A 27,914-nucleotide genomic window follows, 5' to 3' on the forward strand; every position below is an offset into this window, starting at 1 on the left:
GGTTAAAATTAATCATGTAAATGAGATTTTTTAGGTCAGTCTCTTGGTTTTGTTTATTCATGGAATCCTTGTCTACTGTCTGTAGCTATAACTTTGAGAATAATCCATCATTGTTTTAAGTAAGATCCTAAGGCTTTAGGAATCTCAGAGCCTTCATGTGTTTGTGGTCTCTCCTGCTTATTTTATCACTGAGTAGTGATTCAGGAGAGCTCAGGTTTACTTACCCTTTCTATGACAAAAGGCAGGTCTGTTTTTAGCTCTTTTAGAACTAAACCTGGAAAATGCAGCTGGTTAAATAATAGTGCTAAATGAGGATATTGCCCCTTTTAAATCTTGTAAACTTAGGTTTTGTGACAACTATAAGATGGTTTTAGTTTATAAAAACAAAACAGTATAGCCATTTTATTTGTTCGGTGATAGTGACATTGCCACCATAAGTGTTCTGTTAAAGCATATAGAGGTTTTATTTTTTTCGTTTATTTGTCCTTCTTATGTGCTCAACTCACTTTGTTAGGATTACATTATGAAAATGCTACTAATAGTCTATATCCTGGCCAAAATAATAATTTTTTTTTTAAATAACATTTTTATTGAGATATAATTACATAGCAAAAATTCATCTTTTTAAAGTATTCAATTCAGTGAGTTTAGTATATTTAGAAGGCTGTGTAGCCATCACCACTAATTCTAGGACATTTTTATCATTCCCCTGCAAAATTCCATATCCATTAGCAGTCACTCCCCACTTCCCTCTCCCCCAGCTTCTGACAACTGCAGATGTTTCTGATTCAGTGATTTTGCCTATTCTGAACATTTTATGTAAATGGATAACATACAACTATAACATAACAACTTTTCATGACTAGATTCTTTCACTTAGCATGTTTTCAAGGATCATCCATACTGTAGAATGTCTCAAGTGTGCCACATTCCTTTTTTAAATATTTAAAAAAGTTTTTAATTACAGTCGGCATATGATATTTATTTTAGGTGTACAGCATAGTGATTAGACACATGTAATTTACAAAGTGATCACCCTGATAAAACTATTACCCATCTGACACCTTTCTTAGTTATTAAGATAATACTGACTGTATTCCATATGCTGCACTTTACATCCCCACATCTGTTTTGTAACTAACAATTTGTACTTCTTAATCCCTTCCTTTTTTTTCACTCATCTCTCAACCCCCCTCCCATCTGGCAACTCTCAAAATGTTCTCTGTATCTATGAGTTTATTTCTATTCTGTTTATTTTGTTTTTTAAGATTCCACATGTAAGTGAAATCATACGGCATTTGTCTTTCTCTATCTGACTTCACTCAGCACAATACCCTCTAGGTCTATCCATGGTGTTGCAGATGGCAAGATTTTCTTTTTTTTCTTCTTTTTATGACTGAGTAATATTCCATTGTATATATGAGCCACCTCTTCTTTGTCCATTTATCCACTGATGGACACCCAGGTAGCCTCTATATCTTTGAGTATCGTAAATAATGCTGTAATGGACATATGGATTCTCAGTGTCCCTTTGAAGTAGTGTTTTGGGTTTCTCTGGATAAATACCCAGAAGTAGGATAACTGGATCTTTCTTTATCTCTTGTTATAGTCTTTGTTTTAGAGTCTGTTTTGTCTGATATTAGTATTGCTACCTAGCTTTGTTTCCATTTTCATGAAATATCTTTTTCCTTCCCTTTACTTTCAGTCTGAAGTGAATCTCTTGCTGGCAGCATATGTAAGGGTCTTGTTTTCTTATCCATTCAGCCACCCTATCTTTTGAATGGAGCATTTAATCCATTTACATATAAAGTAATTGTTGATAGATATGTAGTTATTGCTGTTTTATTATCTATTTTTTAAATCTTTTTTTTTTTTTCCTTCTTAAAGAAGTCCCTCTCACACTTCCTGTAATATTGGCTTGATGGTGATGAACTTCTTTAGCTTTTTCTTATCTGGGAAGCTTTTTATCTGTCCTTTAATTATAAATGATAGCTTTGCTGGGTAGAATAATCTTGGTTGTAGGTGCTTGCTTTTCATCACTTTAAATATTTTGTGCCAGTCCCTTCTGGCCTGTAAAGTTTCTGTTGAGAAATCAGCTGATAGTCTTATGGGAGCTCCCTTGTAGGTAACTAACCGCTTTTTGTTTGCTGCCTGTAAGATTCTCTCTTTGTCTTTAACCTTTGGCATTTGAATTATGATGTGTCTTCGTGTGTGCCTCTTTGGGTTCATCTTGTTTGGGACTCTCTGAGAATCCTGGGCTTGTATTTCTATTTCCTTCTCCAGGTTTAAGGAAGTTTTCTGTCATTTTTTAAAATAGGATTTCAATCTCTTGCTCTCTCTCTTTTCCTCTGGTATTCCTGTGAGCTGCATTCCTTTTTTATTGCCAAATAACATTCCACTGTGTGGCTGTACCACATGTTATTTTTCCATTCATCAGTTCATGGAACATTTGGGTTGTTTCTACCTTTTGACTAGTATGAATAATAATGCTGTGAACATTCATGTACATGTTTTTGTGTATTTTTATTTCTCTTGGGAAATAGAGAAATATTTACATGTTTTTATTTCTCTTGATATATACCTAGGAGTAGAATTGTTGGGTCATATGGTAACTATATAGCATTGTGAGAAATTCAAAGTTATCCAGAGTTTTACAATCTCATAAGCAATGTATGAGGGTTTAAATTTCTCCACATCCTCACATTTGTTATTGTGTGTCTTTTTAATTTTAGCCATCTGGTGAGCGTGAAGTGGCATTTCGTTGTGGTTTTGCTTTACATTTCCTGAATGGCGATGATGTCAAGCATCTTACATGTGCTTATTGGCCATTTATATATCTTCTTTAGAAAAATGCCCATTCAAATCCTATGTCCATTTTTAAATTGGTTTATTTATCTTTTTCTTGTTATAGTTTTTTATATATTCTGGAGACAGTTCACTTATTAATTATATAATCTAGATATTTTCTACCATTTCATGGTTTTCTTTTTATGTTCTTGATGTCTTTTGAAGCACAAAAGTTTTTTAATTTTGAACTCCAAATCATATATCTTTTTCTTATTTGTAGTTTTTTGTGTCTTATCTAAGAAGCCATTTACTAATCAGGGCCACAAAAATTGATTGCACATATTTTCTCTCAAGAGTTTATAATTTTAGTTCTTAAATTTAGGTCTTTGATCCATTTTAAGTTTATTTTTGTGTATGATGTGAGGTAGGATCTAACTTCATTGTTCTGTATGTGGATATCCAATTGTCCCATCACCATTTGTTAAAAAGACTGCTCTTTCCCTTTGAATGGTCTTCACACCTTTGTCAAAATCATTGACCACAAATTTGATTCTCAGTTCTATTTATATTTGGGCTCTCAGTTCTAGTCCATTGGTCTTTTCTTACACCAGTAGCACAGTCTTGAATACTGTGGCTTTATAGTGTGTTGTGACATAAGGAAGTGTGAGTTCTCCAACTTAGTTCTTTTTCAAGTTTTTTTTTGACTGTTCAGTGACTTGCAAAGAAGCCAGCCGTAGACCAATTTGGGAAGTAATGCCATTTTAACAATATTAAGTCTTCTGATTCATAAACATGGGATATCTTTCTATTTAAGTCTCCTTTACTTTTAACAGTGTTTTATTATTTTCATTTTACAGGTCTTGCACTTATTTTGTTAAGTTTAAGCCTAAGTATTTATTTTTTTGATGTTATTGTAAGTGGATATATTTTTAAAATTTAATTTTTGGATTATTCATTGCAAGTATATAGAAATAGTATTAACTTTTTTCAATGTTGCCGGCTTTATTTTGTGCATTTGTGTCAGAATGTTCAGTTTACAAGTATGGGGGCTCTAATTGTGTAATTTGCTTTGAGAAGTACATTTAAAATGATTTTGTTTAAAAGCTTCATTCAACATCAAAATTACCTTGGGTAACTTTTGATAACTTACATCTGTGGACTAAGCTAATAGTTTTTTTAAAACAACACTGCCTGAACATGACTTTGATATATTGAAAAAATACATTTGAACCCTTATTTGATTACTTTAATTACACCATTAAACCATTTGACCTAAATTATTTGACCATTCCAGATGCTGTAGTTCTAATTTCTCATTATATAAGCCAATTTGCCTGTCAGTCTGCATGTCTTGTACACTGTTCTTTATATTTCAATGCAATAACTAAAGGCAAAAGACTAGATGCATGTGTAAAGAGATTACACATGGTTGTACCCTACTGCACTTAAATAGTATGTGGAGATTTACAGTCGCTTGCATTATTTCACAAAGTAAATATCTCATCAAATGCTAGGTAAGCATCTAAGTTAGTTCTACTGAATCCTGTTTACATAACAGGCACAGAACAGTCGGTATAAGGTACTTGGGCCCTCTGTTGCCAGTAGCTTCAATTTCCTGGGTTATCACTGGACCAGCCCTCTTTTAAGGATCCTAGGTAGTCACTCGCCACACTCTGACGTGAGAGAGGTACTATTATCCTTAAAACAAGGGGTACAATACTGGAGTTCACACCCTGAACTGTCTAGTAGTTATATTAACTTGGGCTCCCTTCAGTTAAGTGCCAAAGTGGTTTATACTGCACTTGTGTATCCTTGCCCTTCAACACGTGTTGCCTTGTACTCAGAACCGATGCACAGTTCACCTAAACCGAGTGAGATCGTTTATTACCTAGAAGCTGAATTCCAAAGGGTTATGCACTTAGGTGCCTATATTATGCCCTCTAATGAGTAAAATCTAACTCACCTTCATAACTACCCTGTTGTTGTAAGCCATTTAGGCTGAATGGGACTCATTCATTTGACCTACTCTTAACACAGTGTCCAAATAAGCAGTTGGCCCTAAATATTTTGTAGAAAGTTCTCAGCTACACCATAGCCAGAATAGTTCATGCACCTCAAGACCTAAGATTGTTAAGTACACCATGCCCTTAAACTGATCAAGGCCATGGCCTGTTTCTCACCTTTAGAGACCATCCAAGCTGCGGTTAACTGAAGCTCCAAGTCTCACTGATCACCAAGCCAGTTATTACTTAAAGGGCAGGTACAAGGAATGTGCAGAGCACTGAACAGCTGAGCCTACGAGATCAGTCTAGGGCATTTCAACCTTGGTTTTAATAGCGGAGTCATCACCCCCTGTCCCTGCCCCCCACCCCAGCAAAACGTGCTTCCTACAGTGAGGTGCCGGTGTTGCTTGCAGTTAGAAGGGCCTCTTACAAAGAGCAGACTGCCCCATTTAGGCACAAATGTGTGTTCTGGCACTGCAGCTTGACCCCCAGCGCTAGAATCAGTTTTTTCAATATTGATGTTGTATCCTGTAGCCTCATGTAACTCATTTTTAATTAGATCTAATAGTGTTTGTGTGTGTGTGTGTGCGTGAATTCTTAGGATTTTTGTATATATAAGATCATGTCATCTCCAGAAAGAGATTGTTTACTTCCTCCTTTCCAGTCTGGTTGCTTTTTATTTATTTCCCTTGTCTAATTGCCCTGGCTAGTACATAGTTGAATAGTAGAGGTGCATATAGAGATAGCCAGCCTTACCTTGTTCCTGATCTCTGGGGAACAGTTTTCAGTCTTTTACCATTCACTTTTATGTTCCTTGCTGCTCTTTATTAGGTTGAGAAAGTTCCTTCTACTCAGAGTTGTTGAGTATAGCTATCATGAAAAGGTATTGAGTGAATGTTTTTAAAACCAATATTGCTTATAAATTTTACCTCAAATAATTATTTTAAATGAACAATTATTTTCAGTAATTTTTAGACTATAATGTTACCTAAAAAGTCTAAGAAGGTCAAATTGTATATGACAGGTTTTTCTAATTTTAGTGATTAAAAATATTAATTTTTTTTTATCCTTCCACCCTCTCCCTTTTTTTAATAGGAGTAACTTTATATATGGCTCATATTTGAGTAAAGAAGAAATTGCTTTCTCAGATCCCACTCCTGATGGAAAACTGTTTGCAACACAGTACTGTGGCACTGGTCAGTTTCTGGTATATAATTTTATTAATGGACAAAATAGCACCTAAAGCAAATCCTTACAGTACTAGAAGACATCTACTGAAGAGTGGATTGGTTGCTGACTTAGCCAGGAACTAGGGCCATTTTTGTTACAATGAACTCAGGACTGGCAACAACCATAGGTTGTTCCATTTTCATAAAATTGGAAACAATGCAGTAATAGCTTATTATTGTTTTGTTTTTTAAAGAAGATATTTTATTATCTTTTACAGAAATTTATGATTAATGTATTTTATCTATAGTTATTTAGACATGTTTACATGCAGCAGATAATTGTTCATAGTGGACTGAAAACTAATGCAAGGACTATGGTCTCAGTGATAAGTATATTTTGAAGTTCTTAATATGGAAATATACCAGTGTAGTTTGGTACTGTATTTTTTTTATATTGATCTGCTGATACCAGTTATAGTTTTAAAGACTGTATTTTCACAGAGTCGAAAACAGTGTTTTTGAGTTATTATTCAAGGAGGATGTTTAGGAATTCAAAGCTAATTAAGGTCCTGAAATATTCTTTGAAGGAACTTCCACCAGAAAAGCAAAGCTCCAAATAAGCAGGAGGAATTTGGAATATTGAGCTTCTCCTTTCATTTCTTTCTTATTCTTGATGGCAAGAAGAAGTGGAAGGTGGTAAATAATTGAAGCTTTCCTTCTTGGAGACCCATAAGTGACTAGAATTAGAAAGGTACCCTCTAAAATTTATTATTTTATTCTGGTTTCACTTCTTAAAATAAATGGTAACTGGCACACTTAGGCTATTAACATATTTCAAAGAGGTTTATAAAAACCTGTGGAATAGTTTTAAGCTAAATATTGGTGACTTGGTATCTGCTTTGTTATTCCTCAGAAATACTGCACTGAGTATATGCCCTCATTTCTGGACTTCATTTTGATACTTGTCGATCCTTCATAGTGCCCTCTACTTTTAAAGGGTTTATATGTTGAAAAACTGCTGTGGCCTTTTATGACTTGTATATAATGTAGAATAAAATAATAAAATACTCGATAGCTTTTTCTAAGTGATAAATGTGAGAATGGTGTGTTGTCATTTGTGCTTTTTCAGGGAGTTTCTTGAGTTTAATACCTTGAAAAATGATTTAAAACATTGGCTTCTTAAAAGGTATTTTCACCAATTTGCCAAGGATTGGTATGTCAGCAACTCCTGAACTTTATCTCTAATAAAAGGCAAAATCCTGGCATGAGAATATAAAGAGCCACAGCCCAAGAATGAAGCACCACTATGATTTAACATAGGTTATTTTTATCAGCTGAAATTATAATACTCCATTAAAAATGGCTAAAATTTAGGACTTTAAGGTTGACGGGGGTACATTTTATCCCCCTATCGATGTGTGCTTTTTAAATTTATAGAGTGGTATAAGGCTGTATACTTTTTGTTAGGGGTATAATGATAAGGCAGTATAAATATTTTTCTCAACTCATCATAGTAGTCTGACTTTTGACGGTCTCTTTCTCTTTGGGCTTGAGATCTCATTGTTTGCCTGCCAGGAACCATAATTGTTTTTAAATAGGATAAAATTTTTGTATAGAGTATAGATGCTCTAGTAACTTAATTTCATAATACAGGTCCAATTTCCATATAAGCCATAGTATGCTGCTTTGGGGAGACAAACTTGGTAGTTTTAGGGGGACTAGGTATAGAGAGTTTATATCAATTGGTTGGTTTAAATGTTACAATTATTTTCACATTTATATTGAAGATACAGCCCCTCAAATAACTTACAATCTAGGTAGTTCTCTAAGAATAGTATTAATATCTAACATTTGAGTTTTTGCTATGTGTCACAGCCTATATGTGTGGTGCATTATTTTATCATCATGACAGCCCAATGAGATAAAAGTTTACAAGTAAGGAATCTGGAACTGAGAGGATCATTAAGAGACTATTATAGTATCCTATGTGAAAAATGTTGAAACACTGAACTGAAGCTATGATGTATGGATGAAGATGAGGAGATGGACAGACTGTGAGAAGATATAATGGAATAATTGATGCTAGTTGATAACTGACCAGAGAAGAACCATGGCAAAGAATCTAGGGTAATTAGGAATTTTGATTTGGGTAATTGAGTAGGCAGATTGAGAAGGGAACACCGGAGATTTATATTGGATTAGATAGAGATAGATGAGCTCAATTTTGGTAAAGATTTTAAGGTGGTTGGAGATTCTCCAAGTGGAGTTACTTATTTGATATATAATTGGATATATTAATCTAGAGTTTAGGAGAAGTTTGAATTAAGGAAATATATGAGTGAGTTTGAAGGTTTAGAAGAGCTCACCACTGTGAGGTTTATAAAATGAGAGGGTAGGAGGAAGTTGTGAGGACCAACATCATTTGAATCTCAGAATACCTGAGAAGGCAAAGGGAAGAGACCCAGAAGAGTCATAGAACCCAAGGGAAGTTTCAAGAATCAAAGAATGACCAACACACCACAATTAAAGGCTGAAGAGTGACGTTAGAAAAAGAGTGGTTTCTACAGAGCGGTGGAGGCGGTAGTTGACACAGTGAGTATGTACTAATGGCTGCAGCCAACCTTTAAAAGACGTTGATTCTAATTGCTGGTTATATAAAGGTGCCTATAAATTTTTGTCAGCTGCCCTTGAATAGTTGTTGGTTCATTATAAAAATGTCTAGTGTATAGACATTATAGAAATCATAAGTATAGGCAGGAACCATGAGATTTTACGGGTTATTCCCTTGTCTGCATGGATAATGATTTTATTTTGGAAGAATTGTAAAAATATTTTACCAGTTCATAATATAGAATAGTGAACTTGATTTATTTACTAAAAGCATGACTCTCATAAGCACAGTAAGTATAATAGACATCCAGTGATATTTCAGCTGTTCTTAATGACTTTGCATAGCTTCCAAGCTAGGGAGGGCATTTGGATAGGAACACAGCCATATTCCTGCCTACTCATAACTCACCAGGGGTTAAGATTTCTGAGTTAATTTCCAGGGTAATGACTACTAGTACATATCCTACCTATTCTCATGGCTCTTGAGCCTTCTGGCAGTTAAAGGGAAGACTGTCTTACAGCAACCCCTCTACCCATCTAGTAAAAATAAAATGCACTGGACTGTTTACAGAACTAAGAAGTCAGAAAACAACTTATTGTTGTTGCTTTTTCTTTATTATAACTTAACAATTCATCTGTTGTCATAGTCACTGAAGTAGATGCTTTCCTTAGCTCAGTGCTTGACAGTTAAGAACACAAGGAATTTGTCATGTGAATGGCTTTTTCCTTGGCCTCAGAGGCCCTTTCTGGAATTATCTTTAGTGGTTTTTTCAATGAAGCCACGGTTTTAGTGTTACAGCAATATTCTCTTAGACCCAGAGGAAGCTTAAGGGTCAGTTTCCATGACTAAAGAGTTTTGAGGAATGCTTGTTCCCTGGATGTTGTTCCATCTCTAGGTAGTTGCATACAAAGGTAACAGCAGTTTCACAGCTTTTAGTGTTTCCAAGGCAGCTGCTCTGGAATATGTGGGGGAACAGTGGCAATTTCTACTTGCCCCTGAATCTGTCATCAAACTTACAAATATGTATTGCCCCTTGTGAGGTAACAGGGGCCTTTGGCCTAGAAGAGTGTTTTCGTGGTTCTATATCAAAGTCTATTATTTTAGCACTTTTCATAATAGAACTGAAAGGCATTTTTCTGGAATAAGTTATTCTCAAAAGTTGGTAAATTTAGGTAGAATTTAGAAATAAATTCGAGATTAACACCTTATGTCATACCACACAGTTCTAGCAATCCAAAGTTCTGCCTCTGAAAAGGACGCCAAGGTGACTACAGTTGCCATCTATAAAATAAATGATTAGGGATATATGTACTATAATATTGCCAACATCTCTTTAATAATCATTTCTAGATCTTTGGTCTACAGTTATGTAGAACTTTGCAAATGGGCGTGGTGTGTAGATACTTTATATGTGTGTATGTCTTTGTATAGGCTACATATTTTCATTCAAATATTTATCACTTTCATGGATTGTTATGCCAAGATAGAATCTTAGAGCCATCCAACCTGTGATATGTAGACTTCCAGCTTTTCTTGGATGTTGTAGAGGGAGCTCATTCCATTTATGAGCATACCAAAAATTAGTTTAAAGAAGACTAAACTTTTGGGTGTGAGAGAATTTTAATATATTCACCAAATTAAATGGAAAGATAATAACACACTGTAGATACAACTTAAGACAATTTAGAATCATAAACAAAATGTGAGGTAGACTAGTGAAATTCACCAAATTTTAAGAAAATTTTACAGTATAAAGTAACGCAGGTGCCTCCTTTTCTAAAAATCACAAAAAAGCAATTGCATAAATTACAGCCAAAAAAAAAATACAATTCTCATTCTAATTTTAGTTTACATTCAGTATTAACCTGTGTGAACTTCATACATGGCAAGGTTCAACAGGTCTATAGGTTAATTATGGAGGCCTAGAGAACACAATCAGTGTTCTAAGGGATGGCAAGGCTTGAAACTGAACACACACCAAAGTAACTATTAATAAATCATGGTATCCTGTGCTTGTGCAATTTTATCCTTAAAGGAGAAGGACCTAACATTCTTTAAAAAATTATACCGTTAAGGTGATTTTAAAAGATCCAAACCTTAGAAAGATAGGCATTGAAAAGAATAGGCAGGTCAATTTGAATTGTCCATCATTGGGGTGATGGTCTTTTGGCTTTATTCTGGTGTTTCTCTTCCACAGGGTTAAATAGTATTTAAGTGATTATAATTGATTTTTCAGAGGAGTGCAGCCTTAACTAGTATGGAGTATCTGCATCTAAAGTAACTACTTTAAAAAATGTTCTTCAGACAATGAAGCCATAAAGCCAGAAGAAATCCTGAGAGGCCATCTGCCCCAGGTACAACTGTTAGAATTATTTCAAGTATTTTATTTACCTTATGTAGTAAATATTGGAATATTGCACAAACTGTGGGTTTCCTGGTACTATCTGCATTAGGCCCTTTCAACCAAACAGGAACACTTGAAATACATTCATATCTAAATCAACTTGCTTCAAAACGTACCTCTTTGCCAAAATTTTTGCTGTACTAAAATTGAGGAGTATTTTAAAACATATATACAGCAGATCCTCTTTGAAGGTAATTAAAAGCGGGGTTTAAAGGAATTGTTCAAAGTATGTTTAAAGCATCATAAGTGGCTATATTAAAAACAAGAGATCTGCAAACCATTTTTAGATTAGTACATTCCACATTTTCACTAGCTGTAAACTTATCACAAGCTAATAAAACTGGTCAATTAACACTATTTGTTCTAAGTAAATGCAGGCTTAGTTGGCCTCGTCTCAGTAGTTTCAGGCCACAAATAAGACACTGATTCAAGTAACAATGGCCATTTTAAGTGGGGATAAAGAGGTACATCTGGGCTAATAAGAAAAATGTCAAGATTGTGTGATGAGAACTAGAGTAATTTAAGAGTAGACTTCCAATAGACTGTTTGTTCTAGATCATTTTCTACGATGAGAAATTTATAGAAACTTATGCCTCCTACTGTTGATACAAACACCCCCTGCTGACTTTAATGAGTCTGAGACTTTTAACAGAATCTTCTTGCTCCTTAAAAAAGAATCACTGGTAGGATTAAGTAAAAACGGTTCTGTCTCTTTCTATGGCTCCTTTCCCATTTCAGCAATTTCTGTGTTGTGTTCAGTATAAGGCAGCTAAAATATTCATTCAGTGTACCTTTTAAAGGAAACTTTGCTTGAGTCCCAGAAGGAAAACAAAGTAGTTCCATTCCACACAGAACCTTAGCCTGACATTTAACTTTGCCAGTGCCAACTGCTTAATACCAAACAAACAGGATGGGAATGAGGTGACTGCTGAAAGCTTCTTAACTGGCTTAACAACTGAATCAGGTTCTCCTATACAAGATTAATCACTGTTCCATATTTTCATAGACATGGTGTGCTTAGAGACTGGAACCATTTTTAAAGAATAGAAAAAGCAAAGGAATTTAAACAAGGAGAAGCTGCTAGATGCACAGTGCCTGCTCTGCATTTACTATTTGTTTGTTCAGTTTAAATAGTAAACTTTTAACTCCTGTGGAAATTTTGCCAAAAGTTTCAATACACATAAGATTATAAATCTTAAACTAACACTGCACAGAGAATGACAAACCTACTTTTTTTTTAAATACAAATATCTTCTACATTCTATTATTTCAGACCCCTGAGTAGTACTGTACCAAAGTACAGATCTGAAGAGAAACTGAGGTTCAGGCCTCAAACGTTAATCTTCAATTAATTCTACACCAACGGCGTGAGTCTCATGTAACACTTTCAAGCTAGCTAATGCTGAGACTCAGCTTTCCCCCTAATGTAGTGTAGTAGAAAAAACAATGCAAACTCCATGTTCGTTCTCCAAAGTATATCCTCGCTCCGCGGGCAGACCGTGTCTTAAGTAATTGCATAACTGCCTAAGGTGGAGTGAACCTGAATGTAAGGTCCTGAAATTGGAACTGAAGGAGAGTAATGGCCCCAAAGACCTACGTCAGATTTGGGGCGTTCTTTGGAGAACAAATATGTTGCACTTTGCTCCACAGTGATTGTACTTTAAAGGAAAAAATATCCCAAATAATTGTTTCTGCCCCACCCCACCTAGGCATCCCTTTGCTGTTTTTGGTCTCTTCAAAAGCTCATACATGACGTCCAGTAAGAAAGTAAAGGGGTTTGTCATCACTACTGTTGGCAGTTTGAAACTCATCCCGGAGGCGGAACTGCCACTCATCTTCTAGTTCTAAGCGGACAATTGTTTGGCGTAAGGAACTTCTGTCTTGGCAGATGACACACAGGGTAGCACCTTCAGAAAAAAAGGCAGAAGTGCATTTTAGGCTCAGGGATTGAAATAATAAAGAACCTTACCACCTCTCTGATTATAGCCCCTAAGCAAACATATCTGAGAACATAACCTATCAGAATTGTTCATTTTTATTTTATTTTGAATACGTTGTATTACAAATTCAAAATTTTGAGAGTGTAAAGTGAAAAATTTCCTGACCATACCCTCCCTTCCCCTGTGGTAACCAGTGTTAAAACACATGCTACAGTGTTTTCCATGTGTCCCTCTAAAGCAGGGGTTCTCAACCTCAGCACTACAGGACTGGGTTATTCTATGGTGTAGGTACTGTTCTGTTTTTGTAGGATGCTTATTTAACAGTATCCTCAGCTTCTACTCACTATATGCCAGCAGCTGCAGTGTGATGACCTAAAATGTCTCCAGATACTGCCAAATGTCCCCTGCAAGGCAGCCCCACCTGACTGCTCCAGGTGTGTGTGTGTGTGTGTGTGTGTGTGTGTGTACACATCATTTTACCTGTTCTCATAAAAAAATGATAGCATGGTGTACACAATATTCTGATCTTTACTTTTTCCACTGACCCCAGAGGTCATATTGTCAGGATTATTCGTGATGCCTACTTTGCAGTTCTTAGGCAAATTAATTCTTTGTATATAGTACATACCTGTCATAATTCATTAACCTGATTTTTATTAAAATTAGGTTATATGAGAAGCACTTTTTGGCTATTCACCTACATTTAGTGTATCATTGACTTGATTCCCCCACCCCCCACCCCAATTAAGAAAGCCAGTGGCCCTGGTTTAAAAGCAAGGTATTCAATTTACTGGTAAAAATGATTGTTAAAGTTCTTTTCAAAAATACATCTTTCACCTTTTATTTTGTCCAGTGGGAACCAATAATATTCATAAGCAAAATACTAAATTTGGTTTACCTTTTAGAAACTTAAATTTCTTAAGAAGATCAGCACCTACAAAAGAGTCACAGAGGTACAAGAGGAGTCCACTGAAAAACACCCCTTCACAGTTGACATTGCTGGAGTGAGGTCTGGAGCTGATGTAGCATATGGCCACCTGGAATCATCAAGCATAAAATAGCATGGGCATTTCAAAAGCAAGCAAAATGTCTGTACTTGAGCTGAATGAGTCAGTATCTTCCTTTTTAGCTGTCTATTTCAGGGTAAGATAAAGGAGATAAATTTTTTATTGAAATTTAAATGGGTTGTTTAAGCTTTGCGTCTCTTCTATTTAGTGTGCCATGTTTTAACCTATTTAGACATTCTCTTGTTTCTCATAATAAAGGATGGTTATGAAAGAATTAGTAGTAAGAAAAATAAGCCCCTCCATCTAAGAGTCTGTAAAATAAAAATTAAAAAACTGCCTTCCACAAAAAAGGCATACTTAGAAAAGATTAAATGTTTATTGAGAAATGTTTAAATCAGCTTTTCATGTAGATATACTTAAATTTCAATTAGATAGAAGCTTCAACTGCATGAATTTAAATTTGCAACTCTATAGCTTCCATGTACAGAGATAACTTCACAAAGATTACAGAGGAGTGAATAAGATAGTTGGGAGACCTTGAGAATGATGGAATGGCTTAAAGTGTGGGCTAGACTGTTTGGGTTTGAATACTGGTTCCTCTACTTAGCAGCTGTGTGACACTAAGCAGTTTCTTTCCTACATTTTACCATACCTCAGCTTCCTTGTATGTAGAGACGATCGTAGTACCTGTTTCGTAGGACTGTTTTGTGAATTAATGTAAACACTACCATTAAGTGTTAGCTGCTTTTTGTTGTAGTGGCACTGAGATTTTGTTGTCCAACACCTAAAGCCCCAGATCCTGGGGTGGAGGAACTGGGAGACCTGGGCTGGACATGTAACTTACAAGTACCATGAAAAGCATTAGTACTTCTGATGGTTGGTAAGGTTCCTTCTACCTCTAAAATTCTACATTCACATCTGACCCACAGCGTAGATTACTGAAATCTTTTAATGAGAATGTAAAATGTTTACATTGTTAAATTTTAAAAATCAGTTTCCTAAATTGAATACAGTTGGATTTCAGTCTTAGGAGATTCCTTGTCAATACCTGGAAGAAAAAAGCCTAGAAGGAAATGTACACTAAAATGTTGTTCTCATTACAAATGATTTTATTTTCCAATTAATACCTTTTATTTTAAATTCTTTATAAGGAGGATATGTTATTGACTAGAAAAGAATAAATTATTGAAAAACAACAGTAATAATTCTAAGGGACAGCTTAGTGGCAGAAGCCCTTAAAGTCCTGAAGGCCACCAGTGGTCAGAAGCCTAAAGGTGTAAGTGGCAAATGTTTAAAAAACTGATGGAGAACTTGAGATAGAGAGAAGAGAAAGAATGAATAATAATGATGTAAAAGAAAGAAGTCCAGAAGTGGAAGCGGCAACTATAAAAGTCTCCTGTGATACCTTAAATTGTTCAGCAATCCCTTAGCTCCTGTTCCATACCTAAAACGGGCTAAGGCATGGTGTACCTCTGAAGAACTCAGTCTTGTGGAGAAACATCACATGAATAAAATATCATCTGATACATGATATCATCTGATACAAGAAGCAAGCAACTGCTTCTGCCCAACTGAGGTAGGGTGCTCAACGGAGCTGACCACTAACCTTTGAGAGTGTTTCACCTCTTCACTGGCTTATTGTGGATAGGTGAAATAGGTCTGGAGAGAGACAACTGCCATCACATATTGCGTGAGCCTTTACATAAATGTCACAGGCTTCCCCCCACCCCCCAATCACTTAAGCTTTCAAATAGGAGCTAAAATGGGAAAGAAATCAATGGAACTGGGTAAAGCACAGTACTAGCCCACTCCCCCTTTACCTCTGGTCCAATGTTAAGGTAGCAGTCAATGGCCAACACAGGATTCTTGAAGTTACGGATAGCTTTGGGGAAGAGTTTGTATGAACCGTGCTGAAGAAACTTCTCCAGGAGAAACTGCGCAGGGGCTGCCAGTAGTGTGTGTTCACTGTCAGGAGCACAGACATACTGAAGGGGCAAGATAGGTGCTAAGTTCTCTGACACCTGAAATCAGAACCGAGATGATCAAGGGAAATGTGTCACTGGATAAAATGGGCAAGGAAATAATGCATTGCATCCTAACAATACCAAATAACAATCACGACAATCTGAATCACTAGACCTCAAATGTCAATCTGTCTGTCTTGGGATCTATATACTTTCTTGACAGAGCCATTTTGCCGCTCACTGGGCATTTTGCGTGTGTTGGGGCTGTTGATCTCCCAAGCTCCTAACTTTTATAACTTTCTCTATGGAGACAGGAGACTCAATGGAGAAAATGAGCTTCTAAAAGTTACTGCATTCAGCAAGTACATTATGAAGACAAACAAGTGCTGCTGGATGTGGTGGGATAAATCCTATCCCATCACAACGAGAAAGAAAAATCAGAGGTTTCTAAGCTTGACTGGGGAGTTCCACATGTTATAAATGATTAGCTACTAGTAAATCTCAAACAGAAAAGGGTAGGCCCATGGAATTCACCCTTAACAGGTTTTGATGTGTTACTTTCCTCAAGAGTATCTTGATTTATATATTTTTAATATTACATAAAGGTACAAATGTTAACTGCCAGTTTAAGAAAATGGAATATTAAATTTGAATCTTTGATGGAGTTGTTAAGCCTTAAGTCTAAGTAAGGAAAGGTAATTTTGTTGAGTTTTAAAACCTTATGTTTACCTGTAGAGTCTTCAGTGAGGGAAATGAGACTGTAAATTTGCCATTAAGGACTGACTCCCCTGATTTACCTCACTTTCTAATCAAGGGCTTAATGCCAGTACCTAATAACAAAGATATTAATAAGAAATCATTGCCTTAATTTCAACAAAAGAATCAAGCTTGCAAACTTACCATAATCTTTGGTTTAATGATAAAATCCCTTTGCCCTCCAATCTGAACATGTTTCTTCATGAGACTGAAGTTATTAAAGCGGCAGATGAGCAGGCCACTACTGTTCGTTCTCAGGTTAAAGTCAACATCTTCACAGAAATACCTGAATCATAATCAACGATAGGTTTTACTACCTGTCCCATCTCAACCATGACAGATTACAGAGAAATGTGTGGCAGATGTTAGAGATAGCTTCAAACAGAATCGACCTTGCCTTCTTGTGTAGTTGGCCCCCTTAACACTGGCCTGTGAACCCCCTGATTTGGACATTACAGCCGTTAACGGAAGTAGGAGTGGGGTGACTTTGGTTCCAAACATTTCACAGGGCCTCAGGCATTCCTGAACCAAATTGGACTGCATACTGTATATACCCTTGGAGGACAGGCATGCATAGGTGCTCCCAGTTTTAAAATCCTGGCTGCAAATAGGATAAAGCATCTGCCAAATTTAAAACACAGAAGTGAAATAGCTACAGAATATTCTAGTAGCTACAGGGTTGGGGACTGACATAAGCGGAAGTTTATGGTCCCTGACATTCTTTGCTTGGCCATCTCAGATTTCCCAGAATGTGGACATAATTTATTCAGGAGGCAGGGCCAGGGCTAACCTGCTCACTCCTATCTGCCTGCTTTTCTCTATAGGATCCAGATCTCTGGGTCTTACTAACATTTGGGGAAAGTGATTATCTCCTAATTTCTGAACATGAATGTAGAGTTAACCTTCAATAGGTTAATGGGTCCACACACTGATTTGTATCGATTCAACAGTTTTTGTCCCTGTTACAGTTTTTGTTGAATAATGAAGTTACTAAAATTGTTTCTAAGCATTTCGTATTTTAACACCTGTTAAGGGTTTGGGTCAGTTTGGCTGGTGATGAAGGGGCACTTTGGGCCTTGTGATCGCCCCCACCCTTCCTCCTTGTCCATATAAAGACATTCTCAGTTTTCAGTTAAAGACAGAAACAGGAATAAAAAATATTACAGAGGCTAGTGCTGGGCAGAAACAATGAGTAGATGCTAGGATTACTTGCATCCAGGAGGCCTGACTTACCTGTTGAAGTCATACTGTACATTCTGAGTCAAGTCTATGTTGAGGAGAATGAAGTCATGCACATGGCACCTAGAGAATGGTGTCTTCAGGCTCTGGGAAGTCAGCTTGCTGCTCCATTTCTGAATGCCCAGGATCGCATAGTGGACAATTTTTGGTGTGGCTTCAATGTGTTGTAAGACACTTTTCAAGGACACATTCTTACTGGAAACTCCTGCTTCCACAGTCTGGCTATGAAATGTAAAGTTAGTTTGTATGTCAATAAATATTACTGGAGACAGGGTCATTTATGAAGGGTCAACACTACAGCATTAACATCTGTAAAAGGCATAATTAGCTCATTTACTTTATATTTCCCTGGAATGGAGAAAGGTATCAAGCCCAGTTTTCATGCTGCCTGTCACTGCTAACAAGGAATCTGCCCTTCTAGGGGTGGGGCTTATCTCTTTAAGGCAGAGAAAGAAAGCCACCCATCTTTCAAAGTGAATAACAAACAGGGAGTTACCCAAGAGGCAGCCAGAGGTTAGAAGCAAACAAGTGTACTTCCCAGTTCTAATCATGGTTTTAGAACTTTGCTGGCTCCAAATTGTGGGGGAAAAAAAAAAGACGACAAAAATCACAATGTTTGAGTTGGAAGGGCCTAGAGATACGGCATTTTGGGGCCATTTCTTGATTGGACTTTTCCAGGTTTAGTTAGCATTCCTTGGTTTTCATGAACCCACTCACCACTGCACAGGAGGAAAACCACTGATTTTGGCCCAGCCATAATTTTACAGGTATTGGAATTGAGACAGGTGAAACAACTTTCCCTTTTCATCCAGATAATATAGCAGAGTTGGGGCAAAAAAGGTTTCCTGATTCAGGAACCAGTGGACTTTGTAAATTAACTATACTCTCAACAGACTTTTTTAGGTAACCAAAGCCATGATGCAGAAGTGGTCCAAGAATTTAATGACATAATGTCTAAACTAAAAAAAAAAATTGCTAGTGAAAGTCGTCTCATGGATGATCTGTTTGCTCTGGAAAGCTGTACCACTCTTATTTATTTTCATGCATAACTGCAGCCAAGGGAAGGTATCTTTTCAGTAGCATTGTGTCATACTCCCCTAGAGCTGCCTGGGGAGTACCACTACCTGGTCTGCTCCTGAACACTGTGAATGTTCCACAGGACACATGAGTCATCCATCACAACGATGAAAGGCCAGACACACTGACGTTTAAATCCCAGCTCTTCCAGGCGGTTCCTCTCCAGTTCCAGGTTGTGATATGACAACTCTTTGATGAGAAACCTGGCAGCACCTAGAAGGCACATAACCATAGCTGCACATCCTTCGCACGGGCTTGGTCAAAGCCCTGCAGAGAGCTCACACTCTCTCCACAGGCTTGCCTATTCACATGGTGACCATATAGGCAGGGGTCAACCAAATGTTCAGAGCAGTCAACTGAATTTTAGTGTAGATAAGAATCACTGTGGAAGTCTAAAATATAGATTCCTGGAGCCTATCACCGAGATTCACTTGAGTAGGTCTGATGAGGGGCAGAAACCAGAGATGTCTTTGATGATACAGATGATTCATGAACTATACTTGGAGGAATACTGAAAGAATCCAGTTTCCCTAATAGGCCACATGGAGGATACGCTTATTACTGGTTAGTTCCTTAAAGACATAAGAGGCTCAGTCTCAGAAGCAGCCACTCCTTCCCACACTAGGGATTAGCTAGGATAACAGTAAGTAGCTATGCCTCTTCCACTCATGTGTCCCCTGCTTTAGATGTCTTTAGGAAATTGGCAGCAACATCATCTCTGAAGATGATTCTAGAAAATGACATCCTTTCCCGAGACTGGCTTTTTTTTTAAACAAGAGTCTATGGTATAGTGAGTAGGACTGGGGTTAAGCTGCCTGGGTTTGAATCCTGATCTCACTATTTTATAACTATGACACGGATCAAATTATCTCCCCGGTGCCTTAGCTTCTCCACTCTTGTAAGAAGACAACAACGTCTAATTGGATTGTATGGTGCTCGGGATAGTGCCTAGCATGTGCCTGAGGTAAATAAAGGAGTTCTAGATTTCTCCAGCACCTGCCACACCTCTAGAATAACACTCAACAACCATGTGCCCTCCTCTGAGAAGAAGCAGCCCATTGCTATTAAACCCCATGCAGGAAGCAGGAAAGACTTCTTCCAGGCACTTTTAGGGCCACTGTCGTGATGCTTCCAATTCCCAGTGTGTGCCCACCCCAGGGACATCTGCAGCCTATACTTTGAGCCCTTCCCAGGGTGCTTAGTATACCAGGGACTCCTTTAGTTACTAGTCCTCAGAAGTAAAAAGTCCTGCAAAACCACAGATAAGAAAAAGTAAAAACTTAAGAGTCAAAACTCCTTTGGTCAGGAGGGCAGGGCACTTTGCAGAGAGGCAGGGGAACCTTTGGAAGTTTCATGCCTCGGGAACGGAGCTCAGTTTATCTTTCAGCCCTTTTCCCTATCCCAGGGGGGGGGGCCCTTACCCACGCCTGCATTATTGAACATGCCAGGAAGCACCAGCATGATGTGGTTGGGCCAGTACTTGCGGTACAGCGGCATCTCATATTCTTTGACCACCAGAAGATGTAGGTGGCTGATGCCCTCCATCGCGTGAAAAAGGTTTAGGAGTCCATGCTCATGGCGACCACTGGAAGGAGTGAAAATAGGGCTCTTGACCACATTCAAATTCTGCTGAAAGAAAAGAAGAAACAAAAACCAGAGACCAAAAAAGGAAATTAAAACTCTTGGATTTAAGAAGCTCAGAGAACCTGATGTAGTATCTGAGGCCAGTCAGTCCTAGTGTCCCACCACTGTTACCCACCTTGTCTGAAACCAGGGGCAGCCGCATGCTCTCCAGGTGTTTGCCTTGCTTGCTGAAGACAAAATGACTCTCCTTGGATTTGGGAATGATGAAATAGAGCTGCACCTCTTCGCCCAGTACAGAGGAAGAGAACGTGAATGCATGAAGGGTGGAGTCAGACATCTACATTTGCGAAGAGAAGAGGGAGGGGACATAAGCTCATGGTTTGCAAACTTCCAGGCCACTTGTTAAGGTTGTTACTAAGAGAGGCAAACTAACCTGAACTCATACATGCCACCAGACCTGGCTGTGTGTGCAACACGGAAAGGGTCGGAAAGGCAAACACTTCATCTTTTAGTAGCTGCCACTGACGTGAGCACCAAGCATCCTGCCCCCCACATAGCCTCTCCGTGGGTGAAGTACCTGTGGCTGAGCACCGCCCTGTGCAGAGGTTAAATATACCTATGGGAGGTCCTGCTATGTACACACTCCCAAAGGCGCCCAGTTACGGGGAAAAATGCTTCTATGTGGGTCAGGTCAAATGCATTGAAAATCTTTTTTCTAAGTACAATATGACTGACATCATTAAAATGCCTCTGTAGTCCCATCTTTTCTGGCTACAGTGGGAGCTCAAGAGGTTTGAACAGTTAGCCTAGATGTCTGGCTTCCTGGAGATACCATTTGACTCACTGAAGCCAAATATAAATCTAACCTATTTTTTAAATTGCTGGAAAGTTCACATGCTCTCTTAGTAATCCATCTCAGTGATTAATTTCATAAAAGCCATTTCATTCTTTACAATTCAGATAATATCTGGCTTAATGAAAGAGAGCATCGATTTTCAGCAGCAACTAAAATCCAGATAGGTTTCCTAAGAATTTTAACCTAAATATTACATTTCATCGAAAAACAATATTATAATTCTTCTCTTAAATTCTAGTTCATTCTGCTTCGCAGGTATGGAAATATACTACTTAGTAAGTACTGCGATCACACAGAAAATTTTCTTTATTAAAAACCTATTTCTATAGGTTTTAGGAATTTTCTTTATTAAAAACCTATTTCTATAGGTTTTCTTTATTAAAAACCTATAGAAATAGGTTTTTAATAAAGAAAATTCCTAAACTTCTAAGAACCTATGATTTATAGATCAAGGGACTTGAATCTTCCATATTCTGTAAAGCATTGTGAGGTGATTTCAAACTAGCCCACCAAAAGCTTTCGGTAACCCCAAGTAAGCAAATGAGATCTAAAAGATAACTCGTATTAGAAAGGCAGAATGGTCAATCTGTAGGAGATCCCTTCTAGTACCCTGTGGGAAAGAAGGGAAGACCTGGCCCTCGAGGGCAGAAGCAAGTTTGTGGGAATCCAACAGCAGATCCTGGAGGAAGGAAGAGTTGTTCTAGGTGTTCAGAGCCAAGTACTAAAAAGAAGATAAACTGGGGGAAGGTAATACAGAACTTATCCCCCAAACAGGCACTGGCTACCCGTTTCATTTGCTACCTTTCTCATCTTTTGTGCTTAACGATGCTCTGGACAAAAGGAAGCCAACTACTATGAGCACTGACTCGGCTTCTGTGTCCCTGCCTCTCAGTTCTTTCTAAACGAGAGCAAACACTGACTCTTCTGTATGTTGTATGCCTCGTGCTCAAAACCATCCCACACTAGAGTAAGAATATGACTGGGTTGGTGCAAATGAACAGACTTGTTCACAGCTCAAAGAGCACACCCTATGGGTCAGTTAGATAATAACTCCATTTTCATCAACAACCCAAAGGAGGGAAAAGATCCTTTCACTAAATATACCATAATATCCAGTTTTTCAGGGCCTCAGCTATTCTGACGCATGTAACCATTTTGACGAAGTGGCTTAAAACTGCAACTCCATTTCTTTTCCCCTCCCCCCACCCACAATCTTAATTATGCCCAAAGTAATTTTAATTGATTCAGGGTCTACGGCCATGCCCTGAACATGCCTGATCTCGTCTGATCTCGGAAGCTAAGCAGGGTTGGGCCTGGTTAGTACTTGGATGGGAGACCACCTAGGAAGACTAGGTGCTGTAGGCATTAAAAAAAAAAATTGAATCAGGCATCTTACTGATTAGTGGCTCCATCTCATACTCATAAGCTATCCTTGGGCCTAAAACTGGGAGCCTTACTTTTCATCGCTTACATACAAAATCATGCTGAGTAACACAGGCAGAGGCAAAGGGGCTGCACCTGGGAAGCAGAAGTGAAGTCCATGTACTGATGGCACTGCTCGCAGTGGTGGAAGGTGTTGTAGGCCGCGTATTTGGTCAGCATCATGGACACAGTTTCTCGTTTCCTGGGCTCCTCAGCTTTGGATTCCTTTATAACTTCTGTGTACAAAGGGGCAGAAAACCTTCCCATGGTATGCATGAAGCCCCTACACACCTGGGAGAAAGTTCCCGAGTCCCCAAAAAGCCTTTTCCAAGGATTCTATAATTTATGCCCCGGGAGGCAGGTTTGAAAATTAAACGGTGATATGTATGTAAGAAAAAGCAGAGAGGAGAATTACTTAAGCCACTCTGAAAGTTCAAACTGTCCCAGGCCTCCTGCCCCGATTTAGGTTCCCCTTGACCTTCAGAGGAGATAAGCCTGGGTCCACTTGCACTAACCTTGTTTGACCCCTGCCAGCTTCTCAGTATACACCAGGCTCATCAGACTGTACTTGGGATCATGCACACTGATGTCAAAGGGCATTTTACTGAAGCTCTCGATGTCGGGCCAGGGCTCTCCCTCTGACTGGCTCACTTCGCTGTTTTCACTGTGATCTAGGACAAGAAGAAAGTGTGCGGAGCAGACAGATGGACCAGCCTCCTAAGTGTCAGGGACAGGAGGTTTTATGCAACATAAAGCTGAGGTGGGTAGGCGAAGGCATTTCTGGAAAATGAGCTCCTATGTCCCCAGGTGAATGGAACCGGAATTGTCCCTTCAGACCCATACTGTGGGTTGCTTGCCCTTACGGGCCCCCAGCATTAGCCTCTACACACACTAGTCCCCAAACTCCCATATCTAAGAGGTCAATTAGTCTCTCTCTCGATCTCCCTAAATTGCCTTAAAAGCTTGTTTAATTTTGGCTGACCTAAGTTCCATCTTAGAGTTTTAGTTGTGGGGTTTTCAGACATTGACAGTCTAAGAGATTTTAGGGATGCATTGATCAAGATTCCCAATGTCTGCTGCATATTGGAATCATGGGGGAGCCTGTAAAAATCTCTATGCTTAGGCTACACCCCCCATCTCCTTTATTACCAGGCACCTATGGGGTATTCAAAGCTCCTCAGTGCAGTTCTGATATGCAGTCAAGGCTGAGAACCAGCAGCCCTGGGTTTGAACTCAGGTTCTCCCCCTTACTGCTCACACCTGCAGGCACCATCCTTGACTCTCAGGGTTCCCTCATGGCTGTAAAGATTCCAGATGGTGTGTTTAAAGTGTTCAGACAGTGGTAGGCACAGGGTGGGTATACAACAGATGATATTTATTGTTATTAACAACAAAATTTATAAAATCAAAAGCTTGGCAACTTTCAGAAAAAGGAACTTTCAAAAACAGTTTAAAGAAACTTTCAAAAATAGCTTAAAGACTAGAAGTACAGCTATTATCTTTTTAACACACTACTGTTTATTTTTATATCCTAAGCTGAAGTTTGCTTCTCCAGAGCTCCATTGCATTTATAGCACTAAAATGAGGGAGAAGGAATAAAGCCAAACCAACAGCACTTCTCACTATAAAGGCCAGGCTCGCCTGTTCCCAGCCGTGTAGACTTCTAACAGTTCATGGCACACATTAAGGCCCAAGGGACTGTAACAGGATCTGAGGAGAAAATTAAAAGTACTGCTCTCTGTGGTGCTGAGGGGCCTTGTGGGATGGAGAGTCCTGCACTCCTTGTCTGCTTGGCTCGGCCTTTGCCCTCTTGGTCTCAGCCCCCTTCAGGCAGCCAAGGGTGTTTGGAGGTCAACCAGGAGCTCTATGGTGGGCCTGGTGCGGCTCAGCTGGAGACACAAACAAGGAGATGTGGATGGGAAGACAGAAATGAGTGTGAGTGTGAGTGTGTCTAGAATCATGCATGTGAACTGGTAAGGAGTGGAAATTGGGCCAAAAGTGATAATCAATGATTAAATATGGCTAATGTTACCTAGCCTTGCTCTGGACTAAACGAGTTCATTGGGCTTGTTACAGGTCAACTATTTAGGAAAAGCAAGTGAGGTGAGATCTTCAAGGCTAATCTGATAGAAGATGCCAAGGCCTTTTCCTTTTTTTCTGGACTCATCTTCGAGTGGCTTGAAAAGAACTTCTACCCGATTGGAAATTCTACTGCCCCCTCAGTTCCCTTCCAGCAGACAACTGTTCTTAGATGTGAAGTGAACTTTGAGGCCATACTGTCCTTAACTATAGAGCTCATACTGGCTGATCTCTGCTCATGTCCATTTTCTGGCTCTGCTGGACAACCTGCAGACTGGAACTGTCCCACAGGTGACAGCTGTGGGGAAGCGTCGGGAAAGGGACACATGCGAAGAGGAGGGCTGGAGATGATCTTACTGAAAACCAGACCCCCACAGCCTTGTCAGGCAGTGGCCCCTGCATCTCACTGCAAACGTGAAGGGTCCGTTCTGCAGTTTTCACTTCATGAGAGTAATCCACACACCTATGCTCAGAGCCTGTGGTTAACACAGAAGGTATACTTTGAGTCACCAGCAAAGGCGCAGTATCCAGAATATAAAACATGCCCCGGACCCTCTGGCCGGGGAACACAATTGGCCAATCACGCTGAGGGGTAGGCCCAGAGGAGGGGCAGACTGCACTCCCGAGCTCAGGGAGCTGGGCGGGGCGGGGACGGGGGTGCCGGTCTACTTACACCCATAAGCTGGCACATTACCTTTAACCTCACAGGAACCCTGCGCGTGAGGTGTGGCGGACACCCCAGGAGGCAAAGCGAGCTCTGGATCTGGCGTTACTGGTTCCTTTCTTGCGCTCCGCTCTGCCCCGGACCTGAACTCACCCGTGTGGATCTCTCCCTCGTCGTACACGTCCACCTCCAGGAGTCTGATGAGCATGCGGAAGAGGATTCTGAGGAACTGCAGATAGGAGCCAGTCTTTCCCACCTGGTGGGAACATTTTAAGTTGGGAGGGAGCGGAGGGCAAGAGGGGGCGGAAAAGAGATTTCACATGTGGGCTCTGCCTCATCTCCTGCTTTGAGAGGCCTGAGGGGCCTCGTTGCTCTGGGTCACATCCACCCCACCTCACTGCACGAGCTTCCCTGGCTGGTCTCCATCTTGGGGACCCCGGCCTAGGTCGCAGCCTGGCCCCTGTCCTACCTGGGGGGGACCCGTCAGCAGCAGCCGCCGCGGGTGGCAGGCCCAGGCGCCCGAGTTGGGGTCCAGCTGGTTGCTGTAGTCCGCGTGGTGCTGCCGAGCCGAGGTCCACTGCCTGTAGTAGAGGGACTGCTCCTCGCTGCTCATGTCCTTACGCAGGAGTGGCCGCAGGGAGCTCACCCAGGCCACGTCGGCGTGGGGCAGCAGAGATGAGGAGGGTGGCAGCTTGCCTCCCCTCTGGGAGCCCAGGAGACTGTAGGCCGCTTTCGATAGGATCACTACTGGGGGCAGGGTGGCATGCAGGCCTCTGCAACCTTGGATAGGCTGACCCGGCCACTGGAGGTCCCGCGGGCCGGAGGAGGAGGAGGATGAGGATGAAGAGGATGAGGAAGGCTTGGAGGTGGTGCTGCTCGCCATCTGAGGGCCCAGGGAATCGCACTCCTGCTTCAGAGTCTCCCCAGCTCCTGCTGTGCCTAGGGAGACCCCTTCCTGCAGCTCCATGCTATGGGCTGGGCTCTGGGAGCTGGGGGCCAGGGGCTGCTTCTGGGACCTCTCCACCGTGCTGGAGGAACTCACCCCGTTCTCCATGATGGAGCCTGAAAGAGGACAGACAGAGCCCACCCTGTACCTACCCTGTTACCGATGCCTGGGTGTGCTCCCTAGGCTCCCGGCACCTTTAGGAAGGAGGGAGGGGCCAGGAAACAAGCTGGGACATGCCTGCGTATGCCAGCTACTGAAACTCCGCTAGAAATCTTCCCTCTGCCCACCCCCCGCCTCCATGGGTCTCCCCATGCCGCCACCCTGGTTCTGGGTGGGGCTGGCCAGTGGGAGATACTAGCAGGAAACCATGTGTTTATTCCCTGGCTCCCGCCCTGCATGGTCACCAGGGCAGGCTGGTGTGGCACATGTTATGCCGGCTTCTCTGGGTCCCAGCGACTGCTCCCTCCCCTGGCTTCTTCAGGCCCAGTCGTGGTCAGGGCACCCTGGGGTTAAGCACACTACATCTTTGTAAGTAGTGTTATTAAACTCTTAGTTATCTCATTTGGATATGCTGATTCATTCCAGAACCCAGACCACTGCAGCCTCCACATTCAAGTCCTGCTCAAGTGGCACTCACCACCTTCTGAAGTCTGAGGGCCTTACACTCCCGGCTGTGGAGAAGGTCCCCAAGCTGTAGCCACTTCCATGGACACCCAAACCAGTGGGGGGTTGTCTCTACATGAAGGAGTATGGAAGGCATCCTCCCAATGAGGTGTTGCTCTCACCCAGAGTTCCCTACACATTTGGCCAATTCACTGCAAATGGGTTTTTTCCTCCTACTAGGGCAGCCACTCTTTGGTTTGAGGACAAACCCAAAGCTCATTACATTCAGGACTGAAGGCCCTCTCTGGGCTCAGGTGGGAGCTTCTCAGGCATGTAGGTCAAATTCCAGGCATAGGAGAGTCTAGATGACCAGTCAGTAACTGGAGTCAGTTGCCTGTCCCCTCACAGCTCTGACCTTCAGTCCATGTGCCTATGCACTGAGCGTGAGCCTCTCTGAGGACCCTCGGTCAGCCCAAGTTGAGGCGGGGGTGTACTCGGTGGTGTGAGCACAGCACACACTCCAGGCTGTCCTAGAAGCTGGGGGAATCTCTAAACAGCGGAAGGCAAACCATTTCCTCTGTGTGACTTACTCAGAGCAAGGCCAGGAATATGTGAGCCCTGTGGGACAGTTTTAGCAGCCAGGGAGAGGAGGGAGTCAGATCAAAGAGCCACAGGAAGGAAGATAAAGTCTTGACCCTTGCCTCCCCTCACTGATGCTGGGATCCCAAAGCTTCTAGATGTGACATCCCCCTCCTTTCTGTTACCCTTTCCTCTCCTCCAAACCTCTTGCCTTTATTTTGAAC

At 40.4% G+C, this 27,914-nt stretch overlaps 2 protein-coding genes and 1 pseudogene across 9 annotated transcripts in view; 2 read left to right on the forward strand and 1 right to left on the reverse strand.

Moving 5' to 3' along the window:
• The window catches only part of ESCO1 (establishment of sister chromatid cohesion N-acetyltransferase 1), an 80,992-nt gene that overhangs the window by 46,598 nt on the left and 6,480 nt on the right, over positions 1 to 27,914 (forward strand). Inside the window, exons 12-13 of one of the 3 annotated variants that reach the window (XM_039844909.1) lie at positions 5,886 to 5,986; positions 7,835 to 10,386. In XM_039844909.1, the coding sequence (XP_039700843.1) occupies positions 5,886 to 5,986; positions 7,835 to 7,884 (151 nt within the window). In that variant the 3' untranslated portion in view covers positions 7,885 to 10,386. Of the gene's footprint in view, positions 1 to 5,885; positions 5,987 to 6,546; positions 7,058 to 7,834; positions 10,387 to 27,914 lie in introns of those variants that run through there. The other 2 variants (XM_039844906.1, XM_039844915.1) reach the window with 2 other exon arrangements.
• Positions 10,172 to 27,914, reverse strand: part of GREB1L (GREB1 like retinoic acid receptor coactivator) — a 224,638-nt gene continuing 206,895 nt past the window's right edge. For 5 of the 6 annotated variants that reach the window (XM_039844894.1, XM_039844875.1, XM_039844890.1 and 2 more), the window contains 12 exons: positions 26,032 to 26,624; positions 25,716 to 25,818; positions 23,335 to 23,490; positions 22,916 to 23,055; positions 20,717 to 20,878; positions 20,379 to 20,586; positions 19,005 to 19,170; positions 17,875 to 18,102; positions 16,786 to 16,927; positions 15,742 to 15,942; positions 13,813 to 13,951; positions 10,172 to 12,881 (listed from right to left, as the gene is read on the reverse strand). In XM_039844894.1, the coding sequence (XP_039700828.1) occupies positions 12,718 to 12,881; positions 13,813 to 13,951; positions 15,742 to 15,942; positions 16,786 to 16,927; positions 17,875 to 18,102; positions 19,005 to 19,170; positions 20,379 to 20,586; positions 20,717 to 20,878; positions 22,916 to 23,055; positions 23,335 to 23,490; positions 25,716 to 25,818; positions 26,032 to 26,624 (2,402 nt within the window). In that variant the 3' untranslated portion in view covers positions 10,172 to 12,717. The remainder of the gene's footprint in view (positions 12,882 to 13,812; positions 13,952 to 15,741; positions 15,943 to 16,785; positions 16,928 to 17,874; positions 18,103 to 19,004; positions 19,171 to 20,378; positions 20,587 to 20,716; positions 20,879 to 22,915; positions 23,056 to 23,334; positions 23,491 to 25,715; positions 25,819 to 26,031; positions 26,625 to 27,914) is intronic. The other variant, XM_039844884.1, reaches the window with a different exon arrangement.
• On the forward strand, positions 22,647 to 22,762 carry LOC120589755 (uncharacterized; annotated as a pseudogene).

The sequence above is a fragment of the Pteropus medius genome, unplaced genomic scaffold, assembly GCF_902729225.1.
Source record: "Pteropus medius unplaced genomic scaffold, Ma_sr-lr_union100, whole genome shotgun sequence".
Taxonomy (NCBI): Eukaryota; Metazoa; Chordata; class Mammalia; order Chiroptera; family Pteropodidae; genus Pteropus; species Pteropus medius.